The sequence below is a fragment of the Tiliqua scincoides genome, chromosome 6, assembly GCF_035046505.1.
Source record: "Tiliqua scincoides isolate rTilSci1 chromosome 6, rTilSci1.hap2, whole genome shotgun sequence".
Taxonomy (NCBI): Eukaryota; Metazoa; Chordata; class Lepidosauria; order Squamata; family Scincidae; genus Tiliqua; species Tiliqua scincoides.
Window position 1 is genome coordinate 12,438,578 of NC_089826.1, and position 25,255 is coordinate 12,463,832.

General features: G+C 44.2%; 1 protein-coding gene across 4 annotated transcripts in view; it reads left to right on the plus strand.

Moving 5' to 3' along the window:
* The first annotated feature begins 2,613 nt into the window (after window positions 1–2,613).
* The window catches only part of AFF1 (ALF transcription elongation factor 1), a 137,416-nt gene continuing 114,774 nt past the window's right edge, over window positions 2,614–25,255 (plus strand). For all 4 annotated transcript variants that reach the window (XM_066632054.1, XM_066632056.1, XM_066632057.1 and 1 more), the window contains exon 1: window positions 2,614–2,682. In XM_066632054.1, the coding sequence (XP_066488151.1) occupies window positions 2,666–2,682 (17 nt within the window). In that variant the 5' untranslated portion in view covers window positions 2,614–2,665. The remainder of the gene's footprint in view (window positions 2,683–25,255) is intronic.

The following is a 25,255-nucleotide window of genomic DNA, read 5'->3' on the forward strand; positions in this document are numbered from 1 at the left end:
TGCTGTTTCACGTCTGTGATGCAGTAGTGGCAGCAAAGGAAAGGCCAGCCTTGCTTTGTGCAAGGCCTTGTATAGGCCTTGAGCTATTGCAAGACCTTCATTCATTCATATAAGTTCATCTTTAATATATTCAGTTATGTAAACTTATGTAAATTTATTCAAATTTTAAATGTAAATTAATTATTTTTTCCCCTGGCCCCCAACAAAGTGTCAGACAATGTGGCCCTCCTGCCAAAAACTTTGGACACCCCTGTTCTAGAAGGATTTTCCATAAGCAAACCAGGAAGTATAGCTCAGCATAATTTTACATTATTTTTTTAAAAAACTGCAAAGGTATGATATGGCCTTTGGTGCAACCACCAAGCTGGTGCCTAGGAAGGTTTATCCTGTCACCCCACCCTAGTTGCCTATACACCACCCCATGTATCATATATGTGCAAGCCCAGGAGGCAGAATTGTCCACCATCCCACCAAATGCACCCAGGATATTCACATGTTCTAGTCACAAATTTTGTGAACTGACTTTTAGAAGCAATAAAATATGCACATGCTATTCAGTTTAATGGCATGTAAAACAAGTACATAACACACGCATGCTACTACACACACCATGGAAACAGCAAACTACAGTTAGAAGTATGCTTATGGGGGAAAAAACTCTTAACTTAGAGGAGAAAATTGAAATTACAGAGTATTAAACTACTGCATCCAGGTCACCCAAAAGAATATCAGGTTGGGAACCACTGGTATGTTTACAGTGCATTTACTCTGATAGTATTTACAAAAAGGTGAAGACCAGAATTAAAAAATCTTATGATCTTTTACTGTGTCTTTAATAAATTAGAGACTATGTTTCTTGAGTAACAATTAGCGGTAGGTTATTTTTCAGGATCTGGCCTCGGGTAAAATCAGACAAAACTATAGTCAGACACCCCCCTAAGTTTAACCCCCAACTTATCCGAGGGTCATAGAAAATTCCATAATTGTTGGCTCAGAACTTGCCCTTGACTTATTTGTGGGATCGACTTATAGGCAAGTGCCTTCAGTATTTTCCACGTTTTTTTACTACCCTTCCTCCAAGGAGTTCAGAGTGGTGTACATGGTTCTTCCCCTCCTTTTGTTCTTGGCAATAACCCTGTGAGGTAGGTGAGGCTGAGAGTGAGTGACTGGGGAAGGTTACCCAGAAAGTTTCATGGCCAAAGAGGGATTTGAACCTGGATCTTCCAAGTCCCACTCCTGAACCACTACACCATCCTGGCTCTCCAGGACCTTTCCATCACCCTTTGGCTATTCACCAAAAATCAGGACATGACTCACCAGTGGATCCTGACCCACAGTTTGGGAACCACTGGTGCACATGGTTCCTTTCCTCCTCTTGTGCTCACAACAACCCTGTGAGGTAGGTGAGGATGAGAGAGAGACTGCCCAGCTCAAGGTCACCCAGGAAGCTTCATGGCCAAGGAGGGATTTGAACCTGGATCTTCTTCCTAACCACTACACCATCCTGGCTCTCCAGGATCTTTCCATCACCCTTTGGCAACCCACTAAAAATCAGGCTGTGACCCACAGTTTGGCGTAGATGGTTCCTTCCCTCCTTTTCTCCTCACAACAACCCTGTGAGGTAGGTGAGGCTGAGAGTGGAGCAAGAGCCCAATCCTCAGCATGTCTACTCAGAAGTAGAGTCAATGGGGCTTGCTCCCAGCAAAGTGGGACGAGGATTGGCCTGGCAGGCCAAAGTCACCCACCAAGCTGGGGGGGGGGGTTGAACCTGGACCTTTCAGTCTGGACCCAACTCCCACACCACTCCCACCCCAGTCTGCTGCTCAGCCAGCCCCCCCCCCCCATCAGCTCGCAGGCCAAGTCAACAGCAGGCAGAGCTACTTTGTGGCGCAATCAAGTAGCCAGTGTTTTTCCGCCCTGCTCCCTCCCCCTTCCCAGGCTGCAGGGAACTCCATGTCCCGCCGCTGCCTGTTGGCGCAGCGTGGAAGCTGCCTTGGCAGCAGCGCTGGTGCGCCCGAGTGTGCGCGCGCCACCCGGGCACGCTGGGCTGGGAACCCTTTGCCCTGCGATAGGCTGGCCGGCGGGGCTTGTCCCTTAGCAATCCCCCCCCCCTTTGCAGACCTTGGCAGCACAACATGTCCATTTAAGGAGGCGCGGAGTGTACCATGCAAGCTTTCCGGGGGGGGGGAGGAGAAGGTGGCTGCTCTATCTCCCTGGGGAAGCTGGCAGCTGCGCGCGCTGGCTGGGCTGCACTGGCGCCCTCCTCGCGCGCAGCCCAGGTTGTCCCGGGCTTGGCTTACCTGTGGAGCTGCAGAGCAGCCCCGCCTCCCTTGGGCGGCTCGGCCAAGGCAGCCAGCTGGGCTGGAGGGAGGGAGGGACGGAGGGAGGGGGCCTGGCTGGCTGGCTGGCTGCCCTCCCTCCTGTGCCCGGATGTCTATCCAGTGCAGCAGGGCTGAGCTAGGGGAAGGCTGAGGGAAGCTGCCCTGGGGGGAGGAGGGGGCGGCGGCGTTTGCAGGCAGCTCTTGGCGCAGGCAGGCAGAGGGGCGCGGGGCTGAGGCGCCCCAGCAAATGGGCCAGGAGTTGGTGGGGGGCGGTGGGGGGCGGGGGCGGGGCGCGCGCCCGGGCTGCTGATGGCCAGAGGACGTGTGCAGGGCTGAACTTCACCATGGCTGCCCAGTCAAGGTAAGGAAGGGGGGGCTCTCCAGTGGCCCCTTCCCAGCTGCTGGCGCCCTGCGCCTCTTCCATGGCTGCCTCTCGGCTCCCAACTTCTCCTCCTGGGGAAAAGTTGCCTGAGGGGGTTTCAGAAGGGACTTGGCGCCCCTACCCCTCAATACCCCTCTCCTTCCTGGCTCAGAAGCCAAAGCAGGCCACCAAGAAGGGGGGGGTCGTCGAAGCCCCCCTTCACCACCCTCCCCTGTTTCTCTCAAGGCGTCATTGAAATGAGTGGCGTAGCCAGAGGGGGGGCAAAGCTCTAAGTTTGGCAGGGAGCTTCACCACAGCATGCAAGGGGCCCCTTCCCTTAGTATGCCTCCCTTTCGCTCCCCCCCCACCTGGAATGGCTCCAAAAGGAAGGGGCCCCTTCCACACTGAGATGAGGCTTCTTGCCAAACTTAGTGCTTCGCCCCCCTCTAGCTACGCCACTGGTGCCTTTTAGCTCCTGGTGGGAGACAGCTGGCATCTGGAATGGCTCCGAAGGAGTGGGACCCCTTCCATGCGGAGATGAGGCTCCCTGCCAAGCTTAGTGCTTTGCCCCCCTCTAGCTACACCACTTTTAACTCCTGGTGGGAGACAGCTGGCATCTGGAATGGCTCCGAAGGAGTGGGACCCCTTCCATGCGGAGATGAGGCTCCCTGCCAAGCTTAGTGCTTTGCCCCCCCTCTAGCTACACCACTTTTAACTCCTGGTGGGAGACAGCTGGCATCTGGAATGGCTCCGAAGGAGTGGGACCCCTTCCATGCGGAGATGAGGCTCCCTGCCAAGCTTAGTGCTTTGCCCCCCCTCTAGCTACACCACTTTTAACTCCTGGTGGGAGACAGCTGGCATCGCTGGTCTAATTCTGAGAGCTGAGGATTGAGCAATTCATGCAGTCAAAGGCTTCTCCGCTTGTATTGTGAAGGGAAAACTTGCCATTGATCCTGTATGTCTGCTGGTTTAGGATCTCGCCTGTCTTCTGGAGTGTACAATACTTTCTAAAATGGTAGCCAGATGGTGTCTGAGAGGAATCTGCTGACTCTGCAAGAGCCTTTGCTCTTATTTGGGCTCTTGCTGGAGACGTGAAACGGAGCAATTATCTCCAGTTACTGTCAAATTAGGGAATGGGAGATGAATCCAGGTGTATGTTTCAAAAAATGGTGGTTCTCAGTTATGTTGGATTGCTCCTGGGGGGGGGGGGGCTGCCTTCTTGGTGACACTGTTGCTGCCTCCTTCTTCCCTTCTCAGGGATATATGAAAAAGATTATTGGAGAAGCCCCAAAGCCAAACACAGAGTCACTCTCTTGATTATAATTGCTTAATGACTGTTTCACAAGTACCAAGATAATTTTTTCTATCCTGTCCCCCCCCCCCAACTCCTGTCAGCCTCCCACTCTGGTGTCCACTCGAAAAACTGGCCTATTTCAAGTTAAAATTTGGTCCTGCAGTAATGTTGATTTCCTGTATTTTTTCCCCCTTCTGTTTGGAAATTAGGAGGTGAAAATAAGGAGAGTGGTATGGTTCTGGTTATGGGGACTTGGGTCTGGGGAATACATGGGGTGATGGCCCTCCTATTTATGAACTGGAGGAAAATATTCCAAGGAGAGTTTACTGCTAGTAGAGTGAAGTAGGGATGGATATCATGATAGGTTAACTAATTAGCCAGTTGTCTGTTCAGTTTTGGAAGTATTCAGATAAGTTGGTTGTTTTCACTCTTTTCCCCAGCCAGTGACTTCAAAAGTACTCCTTTAGTTGGCCATCTTCTTTGATCTTCTAGAGCACACTGCAGCTCCTCAAAATGGCAATACCAGCTTTTGCCTCCCAGCGTCCTGGCATAGTTTTGCTTTGGAAAGTCTAGGGTGGAGTGGGGCATCTTGGCAAACTTGATCTGTGCCACTGAGGAAGCAACCTAGTTGAAAGTAGAGCTGTTGCAGGTTTAAAACAGTTTTAGCTGGTTAACTATTTAAATTTTTAGTGGGTTAACCCATTCCTGCCCAGCCCACAGGTGTACACATTGGATCCCTGTTGCACTTATGCAACATTGGGCAGAAATCTAGTGGTCTCCAACTGGGTCGCCAGGACCCAGAAATAGGTCATGAGCTTAGCTCTGGTGGGTTGTGGCAGTGTTACTATCCTTTTGTTTTAGCATCAGGCCTGTGCACTTTGAGCAGCTGCCAGGTCTAAGGGTCCTAGGTGAGAGAAATGCCACTGGAGACATTGGGCGCAATGCATTAAAAGCATTCATGCTTTAAAAAAAAAACTGCTGCCCAATTAGTCGGGCCTGCCTTTTAGTCAGTCAGAAGGTTTCTTTAATTCAGGGGTTATTTAACCTATGGGCTGTGCATCCTGGGTGTTTGAAGGGAGTTCAGAGGGTGAAGTGCTCCTCAAATTAAGCCTTTTTTTTTTTGCCATCATGCACAATTTTTTAACTGTGATTGAAATTTAATGTTTTTGAAGTCCTTTTTTTTTTTTACCATACCAATTTTGGGAATTTGCAAATAATAACTGAAATAAAATAAACAAAAGTGTTGGGGGGGTATATGACTAGTTTGAAATTCTCCTGGGGGTGCATGAAGCTGAAAAGGTTAGCAACCTTTGCTTTAATTGATTGATGGTGTTGGATTAAATGGAGCAACCCAAATTGAGATCTTGAACTTGATGGTGGTATGTATGATATTAAAGGGCAGGATCTCCAATGCAAGCATGTTCTGATCTTGCTGTGAGGAAAGTGTCTTATCTGTTGATGCAGTGTTGTAAAAGATAAAAGAAGCAGGGAGGGGTGCATTGTAAATATACAGGAGTGCATTTTTAACTGCTTGTATAGAGAACTTCAAATGTACCAGTTTTGACTGGAGCTCATTGGCCAAAGCCTGTGTTACAGGTTGTCCAGTGACTGAGATGCAAAAGCCAGGTTGTTTTCTGTGTAGGCGAGACGATTTATATAATCCATTTCCAGACTCTTGCTTTTGTTTTGCCCTGCAGGCGATGAGGAGGAAGCTTGACAGGACTGGGGAGGTAGAGAGAAACATTGAATTGCGTCCATCCTTTTTACTGAGGGGGATACATTTTTATGGAACTGATATTATGTAGTTAAGGAATGACTGTATTTTAGGCTGTCTTTTTTCCCCTTTGTGCAGAGAATGTTTTAAAAAATAAGCATTGCTTTGATGCAGCAAGGGTGATCTCTGTGTGGCTGCTACATGTAGAACTTCTTGAAGGATCAGGCCCCGCATATGTAAAGGTGGTGATGGGGGGGGGCTTTGCACACCTGGTCAGCTTTAACAGCATCTCTCTGGGGGTGGAGATCACTGAATACAAACCCTTCCTTTTCCCCCCTCAAAGGTTGTTGAGGCTAAGTTCTTATGTTTTACATACATACACCCATATGTAGAATTGTGACAGAATTTGAACAAAACCCCTGGGGGCTGGGGGATAAGAATAGGCCCTTAGTTTGGCTGTACTTGTCCTAAGAGGCGACTAAGCAGCCACCGACTAAACAGCCACCGGGTAGATGGGAAGGCAGCTCATCTGAGAGAAGGAAAACTCTGATCCCAAACCTCCACTGCCTTGTGGCTACATCCAGTTATGGAAAAGGCTTCAGGAGTTAACCTCGAGGCAAACTGCCAGAGTCCCTGAGGCAGTTCATGGCTGAACATGGTCACGTTCTGGCAACTCCTGTGACACCATTGGAACCAACCATATTGGCTTCAGCCTTTCCATTGGACCATTTCAGTGACGTGGAGACGGGGGGATTTGCTGCATGGGTAACAGTCTGCCCTCCATATCTACTTTACCCAGGCTTCACGCACTGGAGAGGACGCTCTGTTCCAGAACCACTATTCAGAGCGCGATACCATTGTCTTCCGAGACTGAAGGATGCCAACAAGATGAACATAAAAACATTAGAAGAGCCCCACTAGATCAGACCAAAGACCCATCTAGTGGGCATCTCATAGTGGCCCACCAGATACCTCAGGGAGCACACAAGACAACAAGAGACCTGCATCCTGGTGCCCTCCCTTGCATCTGGCATTCTAAGGTAGCCTACTTCTAAAATCAGGAGGCTGCTTTATGCTTTCTGCATTTCATTTTTCATTTCGCCTCACTGTTTACATCTTTTTCTCTATACTCTTGAATTCCTCCCTACTGAGGATTATATTTAATGCATCCGATTTTAGTCCCCAGAAGCTTAGGCTGCAATAATTTTGTTAGTCCTTAAGGTGCCACAAGACTCTGTTGTTTCTGTCTGGCCATAACTCCCATTGGATTCGATTCCCATAAATTCCTTCCAAGAAAGTGGGTATAGAACTGGGCAGGAAGCTAAACGTGTCTCTTTTTATTTTAGTTTTAAAATTTCTATGCCACTTTTCACAAAAATAACTCTTAAGTGCTTTAAAATTGAAAGTAAACTTTGGAGTAGTAGCTAAAATAAAAAAAATGTAATAACGGTATAACAGATCCAACAAAACTAATAAAACAGGAGCAGCAGAATGCAGACCAGCCAAAGGAACAAATGATTGGGAATCTACCAAGTTGGATTGATAAGCTTATACTACCTGCGACCATTTCCCTGGATCTCTGTTGGTGGGCATATGTTCAGAATATATTTCAGGAAACTTTGCTCATATGTCCAGAAATTTACTAGTCTCCATTTAAAAAAACAAACAAATAACAATTGCTTGCTTACATGCCTATGAACTCCTAAAGTAAAGATTTGTGGCCCATGGGTATCCTGCAGATAGGAAGAAACTCTTGCATAAAATGTTCCACTCCTTGTTGCAAGTAGTTGTTTTTTTTTTTTAAGTAGATCCAATTTCAGGTGTGGTACAGAAATAGAAATCAAGCTGGGAAACCAGAAAATTCTAATTCTGTGTCTTCCTTCCTATAGCTTGTTGGTGTAGCATTTGATTACCTGGTCTCTCCTTTGGTTGTGCATCAGAAAAAATTTCTAGACAGTCAGAATCAAGCTAAACCTGGCACTGGCTCTGTGATGGAATGCCGGCTGTTGTTTTGTTCTTGTTAAACAGCTGTTGGTGACCCTACTATAGATTGGGGTGATGGTATGGAGAGTGCCCTGTTCCCCCTCCCTACTCAGTTCCCTTACTAAGCAACTATGGGCAAGGTGATCTGATAAATGCAGAGGGGGTAACTTGGTACTGCATGTCTGGGGCAGCCAAATCCTAAACTGTGCTGGAGCAGCCAGGCCTTGTGGCCTGCACTGCATCCAGTGCAGCTTGGGAGGCAGCTGGAGGTCTCTTCTGAGTAAGGGGATATAGTTCCCCTTACTGAGGTAAAGACCCAGCCACCCCATGGGGCTTCTTGCATGTGGGGGCTGGGAGCAGGAGTTAGGATACAGCAGAGCAGTCCTCAGCTGATTGTGCCCGCCTCCTGGGCCAGATCCTGCCACCATTCCACCTTGCTCCACCCAAAACCCCCCTTCCAAATCAGCCTCCTGCCACGCTCCCCATGCCCCTGTGATGCCTGGCCAGTGTAGGGGTAGGATGTGGCTCTGCTGAGCTGGTGTGGGCTTCCGCACCAGCCTAGCCGGCTGCCAAGTAGGCCCAAGTGTGCTATATGGCATGTTTGTAACAGTTTGAGCCATGGCAACGTGAGTGAAAATAAGTACCTCACCCCCCCCATGCTGTGGCCTTGATCCAAATTGAGGGGAGCACACTGCTGATTTTTCAAGAAGAAACTTGCATTGAGAGTTTTCATGGCTGAGCTCCAACATAATTTGGCCCCTGGTCTAACGGTAATCAGCATATTGTTTCAATACTTAATGTGCTCTGTGATGCCTGTTTCTCATTTTGAGATCCTGGTTTATTCTAATGTTGCTTTTTAATTTTCCTGACTTTTCCAGTGCTTAACTAAAACTTAATTATGTTGCCTGAACTCTTAGAATGTTGAGGTCTCTGTCTTGGAAAGCAAATGAGAAATGTTGTTAAAATGGGAATTTTGATATTTAAAGCCTCTTTCCAAGAAGGGAGAAGCTCACAAAGGTTATTTTCTCATGTGAAACGCCAGCCATCCTAGTCCTGATTACTGCTATGTAAATGTACATATTTTAGTGAATCATTTGGGAATACTGTTGACTTCCCATCCTCAAAGTGCCCTTAAAAATGTCAATCACACTGAAGTTGGCAATTATTTTTGGGGGATCTCCAACATAATATGTGATCTGCAGTCCGGCATCTACCAGGTCGGCCCCAATTTTTCACAAAATGTTGATTTAATGCGTATGATTTGCAGTGCCTGGCAGGTTTTCCCAAATCTGAATGAGTAGTACACTTCTTGAATGGAGCTTTGTAATGAAGGTTACTGGCAGTCCTTTTGTGCAAGGACAAAACCTCAGATGTAGCAGCAAGAGTTGGAGCTCCGGGACAAGCACAACTTTCAAGCCATCTGCTTCTTGAAAGTTTGTGTTGCTTTCTTAGCCCTGACACAGTCCTGACCTAGGAATTTATAAGAGAATTTAAAAAGTATAGTGTTTTAATTACTTACCACTTTTTTTAGCTAACCTTTCACCAAGTGTTCAGGCTGATATACAATGTGGCCAAAACCTCAATAGGAGCCCATATAACTAGTCTTATGGCATTTACTCTTCAGGAAAATGTTGAATAACTGCAATCTCCTCTCTGAGAGGCCGTCTGGAAATTGTAGTTCTGTGATGGGAATAGACCAGTGCTTCCCAATTTTTTTTGACTGGTGGTTCCTTTGACTTACGGGGCCATTCGCTTCGGCTCCCCATTAGGGCTACAATCCTATACATTGTATAATAATAATAATAATAATAATAATAATAATAATAATAATAATAATATTACAGATATTTATATACCGCCTTTCTTGGTTGTCAGATTTCTCCTCAGACTTTATTCAAGGCGGTTTACAAAGGCAGGCTGTTCTAAATCCCCGTAGGGATTTTTACAATTGAAAATAGGTTCTGTCTTTCAAGAACCACAACATTTCAGATAGATCTTTCTGATCTGGTATCACATTCTGGCCTCCAGTTTCCTCCCATGCAAGAGACCCCATCCTCTACTCCACTTGTTCCCAAACTGTATAGCAGTGGTTCCCAACCTTTAGGAGGCCATGGGCACTGGTGCTAAAGCTGGAATCATTGGGGACCACATGCAACCCCTATAACCTTCAAATACAATTAAATTTATAATAATAAGAGATGTATTAGAGATTTATTAGATTTTTTAAATGGAGATTTGTGGGTTGCTGTTTTTGTTGCCAACTGTGGATATGGGCAGTCCATATCCTCTCTGGTGGTCCATAGGGAAGCGTCTTCCAAACTTTGTGCTCCCCACAGACCACCAGAGAGGATGGAAAATGGACCACCCACAGCCAACATTCCTCTGGTGGTCTGTGGGGGAATGCTCAGTCAACGATTGCTAGAAGTGATCAAAAGTGATTTTTATTCCTGAGACCTTGTGGACCACTTCTCATGGACACGTGGGCTACCTGTGGTCCATGGACCATGGGTTGGGAACCAGTGTTGTATAGAGTGGCAGTTTTTTTTTGTGAGGATTCACAAAAAATCCTCTCAAAAGCCCTTGGCTGGTTTCCGTGGCTCCTTGGGAAGCCACAGCTCACAGTTTGGGAACAAGTAGAGTAGAGGATGGGGTCTGTAGTAGAGAATCCTTTGTATGCTCTTAAGAGTGATTCCCAAGATTCTTTGTGGGAGAAGTGCTTTGGTGCTTAACCTGTTTCTGCCCAGCCCACAGGTGTGCACACTTGGTCCCTGTCGTGTATATACAATGTTGGGCAGAAATGATTTAAACTGTTATAAAATATAGTGTGCATCTTTTTGTTTAACCAAACCATGATTTGATCTTGGTTAGTGTTAGCTAACTAGAGTTATAATAAAACAGTTTCCCAAGTTACAGGAAACTGCATTTTAGTCAAAACTGAAAATGGCAGTGTCACTTCTCCTTCTTTGCATAAATGAGAGAAAGAATACATGCATGAACTTGATCATTAACAGTAGTGTTGATGATTGTCTGAACCAGAGCCAAATAGGTTTACTTGTCTTTTTTCTGCGTTAGTGCTCAGGTTTGGAGTATGTGAAATGGAAATGAGCGTGTCTGAACATGGGCAAAGTTTTTTTTCCCCCACCACTGAATTTTGTTCACCTTTCCCCATCAATGTAGGGTTTAGAGCAGGGGTGTCCAAAGTTTTTGGCAGGAGGGCCACATCGTCTCTCTGACACTGTGTTGGGGGCTGGGAGAAATTTATATTTCAAATTTGAATAAATTTACATAAGTTTACATAAATGAATATATTAAAGATGAACTTATATGAAGGAATGAAGGTCTTGCAATAGGTTAAGGCCTATAAAAGGCCTGGCACAAAGCAAGGCTGGCCTTTCCTTTGCTGCTGCTACTGCATCACAGACGTGAAACAGCAAGCAGTGGAGGAAGCCCTCATCCCACAGCTCCTGCGAGAGGTCAAACAGTCGCCCTCACGCTGAGAGCAGTTGCGTCAGGCCAGTGTGGACTCCAACAAATCTCCAGAGGGCCAGAGGATCATTGGAGACTGGGGGCTACCTGAGGGCCGCACTGAGAGGCCTCGAGGGCCACAAGTGGCCCCAGGGCCGGGGTTTGGGCACCCCTGATTTAGAGGACAATTGGAGAAGCAGGCAGGTATGACATGCATCCTTGCATGGTAATGGAGCTATATGGTGCCCTCTGCTAACTTTTGCAGAATCAAAGTAGAGAGAGAGAGAGAGAGAGAGAGAGTGTGTGTGTTCCCTTTTATCGTTCAACCTTTTGGGCCAAGGAGATTATGGAAGTGTCTTCTGAAATAAAATTTTTTAGCTGCTGTTCTTGTTGGAGTTGTGGCTGGTTTCAAGAGTCAGCACTTCGGCTGATCAATATGGAGCAGATGCTTCTGGCTGCTTCCGGAGAGGAGTCACTGAGCAGCCCTGGAATTCTGAAAGAGAAATGGATGAAGACTAGACCCAGTTCAGCTGCATGCTTTAGCTGTCAGCAACAACTGCAAGCAGTGGAACATTTTGTATTTGCAAATTATTATGCTTATTGCCAGGATTCAACCTTTTCACCATAGTCCATCTTTACAACATTAAATTCTCAAGTTGCTTTCGAAAGAAAATAAGTGCCCCTGCAGGGCAGCTGAATTTTCTTATGCAAAGATTAAAGAAAGTTTTGTCTGTTGTCTTTGCTGTGTGACTTTTCCCCTGCCAACCATTCAGTTTCTTGCCCCCTTCATGCAGGGACACACGGGAACTGCTGTTCTTTGGTATGATGCTGTGCGATTGTGGCCACTTGCACACAATTGCTGCGACTGCAAAGAGCCAGTTGGGTTGCAAAGTGTGTCATGTGGTTGACCCCGACAGAGGTTATTGGTTGTCATCAAAGTGGCTTCCGCCATGTTACCTATGTAGTCTTTTTATATTGGGAATAACTAATTTGTTCTCCTTCTAAAGATTAATGTTTAAGCCACTTGGGAAAATGTCAATGAGTTCTTGTTTTGCTGTTTAGCTGCCTTGCGTGCCTTTTATTGGGCAGAAAGGAGGTATGCCTGTTTTTAAAAAAAGGCAATATGCTGTGTTTTGTTGCTCAAATGGACCTGTTGTAATTGCATCCTGTGTATGACAGCATGACTGGAAGTTTGTAAAGGGATTTAATAAATCAACAGTTTCCAGCAGTTTGTTCAAGGCAGCTTACATCAATACAAAACTAAACAACATTAAAAGCAATTTGTAAAACCAAGAGAGAGGGACACAGATAAAATCCATTTAAAAGACATTTCTGAAGCTCAACAATAAAAAAACAGCAGAGTAGCACACTATATGCCAAGTTTCTGTAAATAAGAAATATGAGCCTTCAAATGGCAAGGTATTCTATGGGCAGCCACTAAAAAGGCCCCTTTCCTGTCCAAAAACACTCTGGATATTGTTGGAACACAGAGAAGGGTCTTCAGCAAAGACCTTAGTAAGTAGACGAGCTGCTTTTTCCAAAGGCATTTGTTCTGAAAACTGGCATGGATAAGCTGGAAATGGATGCCAGGTGCCAACAGGGTCTTGAGAGTGGCTACCAAACAGCACACTGTATACGTAGTTTTATTTTTTGTAAGCTTATTGTGCAAGAGCAAAATCTGCTTGTTGACGCACTCAGTCACATTTGGAAAACGTGTGTTCCAAGTCTTTGACAGTGAAGAAAGCCCTGAACATTGTTGTAAGCTTTTCAGAAGAATTGGAACTTCTGCTGTCCAAAGGTGAGCTTAGAACCCCACAAATTGCCTTGATTGTCTCATTTACTAAACAGAACATCTCATTTACTAAAAAAAAGTTCCTCATTAGGGCAGACTAAGTTTTGAATCCCAAAACTGGATTTGTAGCACACACACCTGTATGTTTACTTAGAAGAAGCAATCTGACCAAAAAATAGTGACCAAAAGTAAACTGTGCAAAGTTTAGGTGTATTTCTAAGCCTTTGATAACTGGAAATTCCTGCTCAGTGCTCTTCCCCCCCTTCCATATTTTCTTCCCACTCTTAAAAGGTATTGCTACCTACTTGTTCTCATGCTTTCATGTAGTGACTTTTGTAAGCTATCCAGTTTAAAGCATGTTTCCCAGCTCTTGATAACTGGAAATGCTGACATATGCACCTCCCCCTTCTCTATCTCGTTAACACACACACCACCACCACCAACAACATTTTATTGATTTTATTCTCTACAAGCAACATGCAAAATACCAAAATCGTGGCGACTGGTTATGTTTACTGGAGAAAAACAGCATATTTAAGAAATTTGTTTCACACAGTTTCCAATTTGTTGCAAATTTGTTTCCAATAACAGCTCAAGGTGGATCACTAAACTTTATCGTAATAAATTCTATATAGAATCATTAATAGACTATAAAAACATTAAAAATATAAAATTCCATAAAGATCTATTAACAGCTGATGCAGTCTGTCATAAATACATAACCCACCCATGAACCTACAGCAGTATAAAAATTCACAACTGTAAGCAGCAGTATCACATTAAATCAGATTTCTCAGATCAAGCAGTCCTAAAGCAGCAGCAAACAAATAATATAAAAGCAGTGAGAGTAAGGGAAAAATAAAGCCAAACCACCCACACTTAAAACATCTGCCTAAATAAAAAAAAAGTCTCCTGGAACCATACACCCACATCTTTTGAGACTTCACTGGACATCGGCATAACTATTTAGTTAGTTTACTATTTACTATTAAAAACTAACGATTTAACTATTAAAACTAACTATATAGAAAATGAAGTTTCTAAGTCTAGAAACTTGCTTTTTATTCTCCTCGGAATCCTCTCATCTGTGATGATAGCAGTTATACCAACCTCTGTGCTTGTGTAGTATGTTTCTGGGACTGCATGCATTTTATTTTCTGTTTCCATATGCCATTTACCCATCCCCACTCACCCCCTTTGTATATTTCTAATTTCCTATTTATATGCTTCACGAATCTTGTTCAGAACTAACAAATATGCTTAATTTGTGTACTGTATAGAATTTTAGATGTATTTTAGCACAGTTGTGCCCACAGCTCTTTGTCCAGTCAGAGGACTGCAGGAGTGTCTTCCATCACATTTCTATCTATCCCACGTTGCCAGTGCATCATAAAGAGTCAACCCTGTAGAGACATGAATAACAGAAATGGGCAACAACTTGCCGAAGTCCTTCTGCTCTCTTAACTTAGTCAAAAACAGCTCCAGTTACAGCAGGCTAAAAGTAGCCAGTAGTGCCAGCAGCTTTACCGAGTTGGGCATGCACCACATTTCATTTGCGCATGTGTTTTTCATTTTTCTTGAGTTGTTTGTGCATTCCATTTCAAGAGTTATTGGTGTTTTATTTAATAGACTAATGTCTCTGGCTGAGAACATGCTGCTTAACCGGTTTTGTGGCAAGAACTGGACTGGTACAGATTGTGTTGCTTGGCTGGGTTGCTCTGGCTTTTTTTTTTTTTTTCCTTTTAACCCTCAAAGTGTTGGAAAAAGCCTTTGGACATGCTGCAATAGTTAGCGAACTATGCAAAAATTGAACAAAATTGCAGGCAGCCATGTTGGTTCCATAGGACAAATCCAAACGTGACAGTGAGTTAATACTACAGTATTACTCTTCTGCTGTTACTTTAAGATTAGTGAGGCGCTTCATTAGAACCTGGAGCAGAGGTTTTCAGACTTTTTGTTTCAGGGAGCACTTCCCAGATTTGCCTGCTGAGAACCCCTTCATAACTGTTATAGACTGTCCCCTGTTTCTGTATTGTGGAGATTGTGGGAAACTATCACTGTTGTTCAGACAGTTTGTCAGGATTTTTTAACCTCACCACTGCTCCCCAAACTGTGTGTTTTGCCCTAGGACATGTTCAATGATCCTCTAATTCAGTGTTTCTCAAACTGTGGGTCGGGATCCACTAGGTGGGTCGTGAGACAATTTCAGGTGGGTCCCCATTCATTTCAGTATTTTATTTTTAATATAGTAGATTTGATGCTACCATGATATGTGACTGTATTGGGGGAAATGTTACAGACCTGTACTTTTAATGAACTACTATGTATATTCTTTTAACAATGATAGTAAAGGAAACTTACTCCTGGGTAAGTGTGGGTAGGATTGCAGCCTAGGATAGTTAAAAATTTTCCTGCTTGATGATGTCACTTCTGATCATGACCTCACTTCCGGTGAGTCCTGACAGATTCTCATTCTGTTCTGGCGGGTCCTGGTGCTAAATGTGTGAGAACCATTGCTCTAATTTATTGGAGATTATTGGCATTGCAAGGGCTGAGTGAGGGGTCAGCTAGGTTGGGGAAGAGAGGGGAAACAGGAATCTACAGGGTTTTCCTCAGGGCTGCTAGTAACTTGATGGTAGCACTGTTTGATAGTGTTAGGCTTTTCAAAGGGGTTTTACTATTATTGATCTTGTAAACTTCCTAGGAACTGCAGGGATCTCTGGGGTATTGGTGAAAGTCTTTACAATAGATTTTAGTCCAGTAGAAACACATTTGTTGAAAAATCATGAGAATGCTAGTTCATACTCCTTTTAAATTTTGTTTGGAAGCCACTGAGTTCTGGAGTATTATACTTTGAGCTTGATGATTAGAGTTGCATTCTGTCAGCCACTGACTGGCCATACAGTTACTCCTCTATCACGGAACACTGAGGAGCTGTTCATACCTACCTGATTATAAGCAGTTTCCTCTTATAATCAGGTGGGCCTGATTATATGCTCTGGAAAAAGCTGAGCCTTGTGATTCTGCTGCATGTGTAATTGACTTTTGGGTGGTATGCATCCTTCGGAGAATGTCTTCTTTTTGGCCTATCAGGTGACAGTAGAGAAGCTGAACTGTGAGCCTGCTCCAGGCCCCTTTATGTGCATATTGTCACGAGACAACTTCTCTTGAGTTTTATTCAGTGCTGTCTTGTATAGTGAAAGGGATAAAATCCCCTTAAATTTGAAGTGATGACAAGAGGCTTGGAATAATTGGGAGGGCCATCCCTTGTCTAGATAGCCTTCTTGTGGTAACTGCCTGTGTGAGCAGTCATATGTTTTATCAGATGGACATGAACAGAAAGCAGCCCTTTGCTTTTCATCTATATAACAAAGCAATCTCCACCTGTCTTTTCAGCTCCCTGTTTATGTGGCTACCTTCAGCACATGGGTGAGGTTTTTCCCCCTGCTCATTTGGTAAACTTTAGGCTCATCAGCATTTGCAGCTTCAGTTTCTGTAAAATGGAAATATAATTGTGGGTAGTTTATTGCCTGCTCTGAGCATTTAAGATGCAGGAGAAGATAAACTGAAAAAAAAGCATTTTACCGAATAAGAGCCTTGCTGTCTCTCTTCAGACTGTTTTTGGCATCTGGAAATTTCCTTCCTTTCATTGTCCATGTGTTGTGATTATTTTTCAGAACTGTTAAAGTGAGGGAAAGCACCTGCCTATCTCAATGCAAGGCTCAACATAAAGAGGAAAGCATGGATTTAATGAATGCATGTGTCCTTTTTCTCCCCCGAAGCTTTCTCCAATTGAATCTGACTAGCTAACAGTACTAGGCTAGATTCTCATTATTACCTGTAAAATATATGTTCTAAAAGGAAGGAAGAGCAAAGTAGTTCCCAGGAGTGCTGTTAGCACACTTCATTCATTTATAACCCATAGACTTGCAGAATAGGGAAGACTCTTCTATTCCTGTGACATTCTCTGCAGTAGAATACTGCAGTATAATGTATTATGGTGCACCACTTGTTACGGGCTAGCTTTGCAGTGAACCGGAAGGATGTCTGGAAGTGAAGAATCTTTATTTCAGTGCAGAGATGGGCTAATGGTGCATAATTCAGAGCCGGCATTTTCCATAAAGGTTTGGCTTGTGCCTGTCTTTGAGGGTTTTTGAAAAGAAGGTTATGCTAGTGATCGGAATGGAAGGCTGTGTTGAAAGGTGGATTTCTCAGAATGGAATGATATTTCTGAGCCTTTTGTAGTTTGCTGAAGAGCTGTGTAGGAGCCACACCACATAGATAGTACTTCGGTCTCAATGGTGTATATGGCCAATCACTGTGGAACTTGAGAGCAGCTCACTTGTCCATTTGGAAGAGCAAGGTCAAGGAATCGGTTTTCAATAGGAAAGCAAGATGAGGTCTCTCCTGTTACTTTTAAGCACCAGAAACCTCAGTGTATCACCACTGCTGTGCAGTTGCTGTCTGCTGCACCTCTTTGCTCCCATAAGGTGTTCCTGTCCTTGAGAAGGAGAGTAGCAGCAACTGCAGCAGTCTCTTCTGCCCTTTCCTAGTCCTTACCATCACCACCACTGGGGGAAAAAGTGGGATAATTATGTAGCCAACTTGTGTCTAGGAAACTTTGTAGACCACAGCTGTTTTTGCATTGGTGTAATGCTCTGAATAAAACTACAAAGCCTGGATTTAGAGGACACGGATGCAACCGACTGTCCTTAGTGAAACCCTATACCTATTTTGGAAAAGCATCCACTTAGACTTCCTGCGAAATGTGCATAAGATTGCATCTTGCAGCTATGATTACTTATCCCGGCTGTGCCTTCTGTTTTACCCAAAGACTCCAATCCTGTGCATGTTTACTTCTGAATAAACATGCTGTGAGTCTGTTGAACATGCTTACAGTTGATTTTTTTTTTTTAAAGAATTTTTTACTAGTATGGTCCATTTACTAGTACAGCAAGGAAGGTAAAGAAGGCATCAGTACAAAAGCTGATCTCTGGTGCTTCTCCATAATAGAGCAGCATTTCTTAAACTGTGGGTGGGGACCTGTTAGGCGGATTACATAGCACCTAGCTTAGCTGCCACTGAAAATATAGGATGCAGACCTGCTGGGGAGGGTGGGCTCACAGTGGGAGAGAGGCATGGTGCTTTGCTCTGAAGATGGGACACTGGAAACGGGGGAGGGCTGTGTGGTTGGAGAAGGATCCATGTCTACTTTGACTTCTGAGCTAGATTGTTTGAATTCCAAGCCATGCAAAATAACAGCACAAGCATGCTATATAATGGGACCTTTGGCTGATTGTGGCTTATCTTTGAAGTCTAAATTGATGGTGTCACTTCTGGCCATGACATCACTTCCAGGTTAATGGCATCATTTTTGGTGAGTCTGACAGATTGTCATTCTAAAAAGCGGGTCCCAGTGCTAAAACGTTTTGAGAAGTGTCCCTATTTTCGTTTTGCGAATTTCAAAGCCTTGTTTGACCACTAAGGTAACTGATCATTAGAGTGGTTATGATGAGAAAGCAAGATTAGAACCTGCCTAAAACCTAAGCACAGAATAGGAAATAACATACAGTATACATGAATAAATTATGGTCAAGTCCTGAGCAGTTTCTTGGAAGCTTATATCAGCATGTGACTTAGCTGGGGAGAAGAGGAAGGAGAAATACCCTTAATTGGCAGCCCAAACATATGTAGGTTTACTCAGAAATAAGCCCTGTTGTGCTCAACAGGACTTACACCCATGTAACTCTGTACAGCAGTGGTTCCCAAATTTTAGCACTTTTTAAAATGACCCACTTTTTAAAAAGACAGTCTATCAGGACCCACCTAGATTTACAAGACTTTATAGAACGAAGTAATATTTTTATTTATTTACACATAATAATAACCAGAAAAAAAAGATGCACCAACATTTATCTTCCTAGATTTACATATGCTTGTAAAATGCAGGAGCTCTCTGCAGGGCAAACAGCAGCTACTGTATCTGATTTTTGAAAAGCTTCAGGACTTGAGGCAATTAGTTATCTGATTGTTCCATCACCTGTGTTTTCATTGGCAGCTCTGCTCAGCTGCTACAGAACTCACCAAAAATCAAGTTGCAACCCACCAGGTCTGTCCTGACCCACAGTTTGGAAATCACTGAGGGTTGCAACCCTAGTCTGTATTTTTTTTTAGTTCCATTTATTATGTTCCTATCCTGTTCGTATTCAATATGCTTGCAACTGATAGATGCCGTCAACAACTGGTTGCAATAAAACAGATCCAGCCATATACGAAACATTTTACTCCATAGGAGGTATGCTGCAGGTAATGTTGATGATGGCAACAGTAGTAACAGGACTGCAGGTTTACTTCAGTGTTTGAAGCAAGGTTTGGCTAATGCTACTTGCAGTTCTCATGAAAGCGGCCACTATGGTATCTAGCAAAGGACAACTGAGGATAGCGTCTTTAGGTGGAGCAGGCAAGCAATGGGCTGAGTGCATTGTGAAAGACTTTGAAGGTGAAATACCAAGGACTTTTTGAGGGTGTGTTGCATGCACCTCCAGAACAAAGCATCTGTTCTTGGCTAGGTTTGCATACCTGGTACTACTTCCAAGTTTGCCGTGTGGAGAAGCCTCTCTGGAGTCACAGGGTCACTTTCAGCATCTGTCCACCCATCTGAGGTCTGTGCTCAGAAACTTGTCGGCACTGCAAATAATTTAGGGAACTCAAGTTGCCAGTTTTCAACAATTTTCATCCTGAGCTTATTTTTAGCATCTTTTAAAAATTAAATTCTGTTAAGAAAGCAGGATCTTTTTTTCAAAACTTTTTGAAACCTTCTAGTACAGTGTTTCTCACACATTTAGTACTGGGATGCACTTTTTAGAATGAGAATCTGTCAGGACTTACCAGAAGTGACATCATCAAGCAGGAACATTTTTAACAATCCTAGGCTGCGATCCTACTCACACTTACCCAGGAGTAAATTCCATTTACTGTCATTGTTAAAAGAACATACCTAGTAGCTTGTAAAAAGTACAGGTCTGTAACATTTCCCCAAATGCAGTCACATACCATGGTAGCATCAAGTCTAATATATTAAAAATAAAATATGGGGACCCACCTGAAATTGGCTTGGTTTCCAACTCACAGTTTGAGAAACACTGTTCTAGTATCTTTGTAGGTTACCTACATGTAACTTATCAAGTATCTTTCTGAGCAGGAGAAAATTTTTTGTTAATTTTTAGTTGTAGAGTTTTGTCCAGCCCTGCTTTACCCCACCAGTTATTACAGTTGCATGACTAGCAGTTACTTCTGGAGTCAATAGCTACAAGCGACTTGGAGGTGATCTGTTACATAGGTTCAGTATGTTAGATTTTTGCAAGCTGATCTGTACAGATCAAGATTAAGGAGATAAAAACAGTACTCACTGATATAAGATGTTGACAAACATATTAGATAATTGGTTCATAAACGTTTTAGAAGCCCTAGAGCAGCTCCATCCAAACCCTAGCCTGTAGGACGGATCTGGGGTTTGGGCGAATCCTTTCTCCCCTGTGACCGGTGCTTTACTGTTCTAGCACGGCACAGGACCTCATGTCCCCAGATCGGGAAGCTGCAACTCTCTGGGAAGTTGTGTATGCCCAGAAATCTGGGCACAGTGCGCACTGAGGCAATGCACCATAATTGCAACTGGCCAGAGCGTTGTGTCATCCAAATCTGGGGACATGAAGTCTGCGGCACTCCAGAATGGTAAGCACCGGTTGCAACAAGGAAGGCATTCCCCTGGGCGCAGCAGTTTCCAGTTTGGGGACCACTCCCCTAGAGGATGCTGCCTGATTTATAAACGTCAAGGGGTGTAGCTGTAATGGTGATTGGTCAGCAGTACTCTGCACCCCGCCTGTGCCATTGGAGAACAGGAAAGGACTGCCATGGCCTACTGCAGGTCTTGGCCTCAGGATCTCTAGCATTCGGGGGCTGGTACTACTCCAGTCTGCTAACCCAGTACATTTAATCTACCTTCTTCCCCATGAACAAGCAAATTTTTAAAGTTAAAACTTAATAACCAACAACAGAGTCCATTCTTAGCACTATAACTCTTTCTGAGTTTGGCTGTTGCATCTGGTTTTCAACCTACAGCCAGAGAGAAGTTCTCAGTTGTGGTGCGAAAGGTTTCTAACTAATAGGACATGAACTGTCAGATGACTCTCACCCCAAAGGAACATCCTGTATGCAACAGCCTTTATCCTTACCATATGGTACTTGTAAATCATACAGATTTTATTTTATGGGAGACATACAGTGGATATTCATTCATCTGTTAAACTACAGGTGTCTCTCCAAACCTGTGGGGGATGTGTTCAGGCCGCCCCATGGATATTGAAATGAAACAGTCAGGCCTGGTTAGTACTTGGATGGGAGACCACCTCGGAATACCGGGTGCTGTAGGCTTATACCATAGTCTTTCGAGACTGAAGGTTGCCAACCAGATATGGGGGAACCTCATAAGTGCAATGCTCCATGGCCTCCTCATGCCATTTACCTCTTGTTTTCTTCATTAACAAGCAGTCATCTTTCTTGCTTTTAGAGATGTTAGCAAGAGGTATGCAATATGCAGGCAGGCAGTCTGCACACTAGGGAGAGGAGAATAAGCCAATGTTAACAGGAAGCAGAATAATTCATGCTTCTTGTTAATGTTGTGACTGTGTCCCCCGGACTCAGTTTGCCTGTCTGCTTGTTGCTTTCCTCTTGTAGCTTCTGTAAAAGCAAGAAACGTGGTTGTTTGTTAATGAAGAAAATGTTATGGTAATGAAATTGTTAATGGGAGGGGAGCAGAGGACTGCTTATAAGTGAAACTGGATACTGGATCCAGTATAGATATAGGGGATGCCTGTATTTCTACTTTGCCTTTCTGTTAAAACTCTCAAGATGACTTGCATCATAATAAACTAAAATTCCAAAGGTTGAGTCACAGCATAAAAGCAGCAGGTAAAACAAATACTGAAAATTTAGCAGGCTGGCAGATAACATGTTTACCTGAAAAGACAGGGCTTATCATAGCAGCAGAATGTCATCTAAGAAACTGTGAGGTAAACTTCCCTAAGAGGGGATTTGTAAAACCTGAGCACAGCCGTGAAAAAGATCCACTCCTGTGTTTTCTCCAGGTGCAGCTCAGATGTTAGCAGGATTGTGAAAGAGAGCTTATGCTATCCTTTAATAACTCCTATCAGTGGTCATTAGCCATCTGGCTCAGTTGGTAGAGCTGCCGCCTTGTATGACTGAAGATCTGAGGCTGCCAGTTCGAAACAACCAGAAGTACCCGAGAACTGATGACATGCTGATATACTGATGAGCTGACCCTTGGTGGCAGAGAGAAAGTCTGAAGAGAAATCTGATGACCAAGAAAGGCAGTATATAAATACCTGTATAAATGAATAAAACTTAAGAAATATTCTGTTTCAGAGGCAATGCTTGTTGTTGTATCAGGGATGGGGGCCTACAGTGGAAGATGGCTTTCACCATCTATAATTCTGATTAGGAGGCAAACTATGGTTTGTGAATACCAAGGAGAGAGGGGCACATGAGCCCAGGGCCTCTGCTAGGTTTGCCTGGACCCCTTATCTGTCCAGGCCTGGCCCCCCAGCCACCACCACTGTTTCTTAGCCATGTGCCACTATTTTAAAAAGCTGGAGGAAGAGGAAGCATGTTGAAGGGAAAAGGGTGGTGATAGCCAAGTAAGTCATTGATAGCTGAAATGGCAATTGGAAGCTCTAATGTGCTGTTGGAGAAGGGAGGAGAGGGTGACTGATAAGGAAGGTGGCAACTTGCTTAGCTGTGAGGCCAGCCTCATGTGAGAACATTAAGCCTGTTCGCTACTGCCCAACTGGGCCAGAGAGAAGGCCCAGAGACGGCCCGTTTTCAAAGGGCTGAAAGAGAGTGCAGTGTGAGCACTTATTTAAACAGTAGTTCTCTGAACCCAGGAAACTTAGCATTATAGCAGTGGTGGGCTGGGGCAGTCTGCCACTTGGATTTTGGCCCAGGGCTGTTTTGTTGTACTGTAGGCAAATGCATGACTGAACCTGTTATGTTACATCTGTGTTTATCATTTTCTGCATCAGAAAGAATTATGCGAATTATTTTTTTTTACACACTCTCTCTCTCTCTGGGTGATGTGAGTGAATTGTTAAGGAAGAACTCCTCTGACCTTTGATAGGAGTTGATAGCTGCTTGAGAACAATCTGTGCCATTTTAAAAAGCATATGTGAGCTACCCAGATTGTATTTGGGTGCAGGGACTTGCGATGGGTAGGGAGGCATGTGAGGCAGAGCCTCCTCTTCAAAAAGCACCGCCACCATGTGAGGCGCCCAAGCAGCCACAACCCATATGCAGAGCATGAAGAGTGTGGGGAGTGCATGGGTGCTCGGGCACCTCACATGGCAGTGCTTTTTAAGGACTCCGGTAGGGAGGCTCTGCCTCACCTGCTTCCCCACCCACCGTACGTCCCTGTTTGGTTGTGAAGTTTTGTTGCGGCTCTGGGCTCATTGAGGGTCTGCTACTAAATGGTGAGCAGTTGGGACAAATCTTTTTCATGTTGCTCTGTGCTTGAAGTTGAAAGATTAAGGGCTGGTTTGTGCATCATGCTGTATTCAGCTTCCCTGGCTCACACACACTTTCTGCTCTTCCTACAGAGCTCTTAGTGCTGCTTACCACAAAACTCCTTCCTGTCGCATTGAGAGTTGCCTTGGCAGTCTCAAACCAGCATTACAGGAATGTCTGGTCCACAGTTTTTAATATGACAGTTTTTCACTGGCCCACCTCACCCCAGCACTGTCTGTTCTAGTGGCTGTCTGCTGGTATTCCTTGGCATCTGTTTAGATTGTGAGCCCTTTTGGGACAGGGAGCCATTTAGTTATTTGATTTTTCTCTGTAAACCGCTTTGTGAACTTTTAGTTGAAAAGCGGTATATAAATACTGTTAATAATAATAATAATAATAATAATAATAATAATAATAATAATAATAATAATAATAATAATATGATGCAGAGGAATCAAATGGTAACCAGCAATGGTTCTCATGGTGGCCTGGTTCAGACCTCACAGCCAAAATGTCTAAGGTTTGGCTATGTCTGGGGTTTGTGTACTTTCTCTCTCTCTCTCCTCCTCACACTCTTATTCCCTCCAATGCTTCCTGATTTGCAACAACCACACTTTGCTATTGTGTCTGAATTTGGCAAACCATAGTTCATCTTCAGTCCAGAACTGGGAACCTGATTCAACTGTGACATCACAATTCTGTTTTGGAAGCAAATGACGGTTTGTGGCAAGTGTATGATGTTGGAACATGACAGCAAATGGGTAGGTTTTACAAACTGGGAAATAAGAAATGGAATTGAAGCATGTGGGGAAGGGGGAGAAAGGGGAACATGGTAGACTGAGGTATAGTTCTGATGGCTAACCCATCATGTTGTAAACCTGCTGCCAGGCTTAGGCTGCAATCCTGTACACACTTTCTTGGGAGTAAGCCCCAATGAATAGTGAGACATACTTCTCAGTAGACATGCATAAGACTCTGCTGTTTGTGTATAAATAGCCACTTGTCTAGTCTCCTGCGGTAGCTAAGAATCTGCTCTTGGAAACCAAGCAGGAAAGTGCTGTAAGAATTCTGGTTTTTTTATATCTCTTTTGGAGCATGTGTGCATGATGTGGTAATTATGCGCAGGTGGGCTAGGATACTTCTGAAACTTTTGATGAGCTAATAACCTCTGTGGGGTTATTTGCAAGTCTGTGTGACAATAAAATTACCTGTCGCGCAAGCTTATCCTTGACCAACAGACTTTATTCTAGGATTGACTTTTCAAGTTTCTATCAGGTTGAAGGGAGCTCTGTGCCTGTCATTACCATCTATGCCTGAAGCAATACGGGTTCCATTTCTGACATTGTTCCTCTGAGAACAGTATGGCCTTTCAGAGGTAGCCATGGGGTAGGAGCTTTTCCCAGCTCACTTGAATAGGTGGCATCTCAGGTTCACTGTGAATGCTAAGTAATTGGCGAAGTGATTTTGAGGCCATCTGTGCCTCTCCTTTTTCAGAAGGAGTTCTTATTTTATATGGTAGCACTTTCTGTACGAGGATGGAGTGGAAATTAGTTGTTCTCTTGCCTTGCCTGGCCAAGTGTCTCTTCAAACTGAGAAAGGCCATGCTGCACAGCCTGCCTCCAAGCGGGCCGCTCAGAAGCCAGGGTTTCCCACCTGTTGAGGTCCACTCCTAAGGCCTTCAGATCCCTCTTGCGGATGTCCTTGTATCGCAGCTGTGGTCTACCTGTAGGGCGCTTTCCTTGCACGAGTT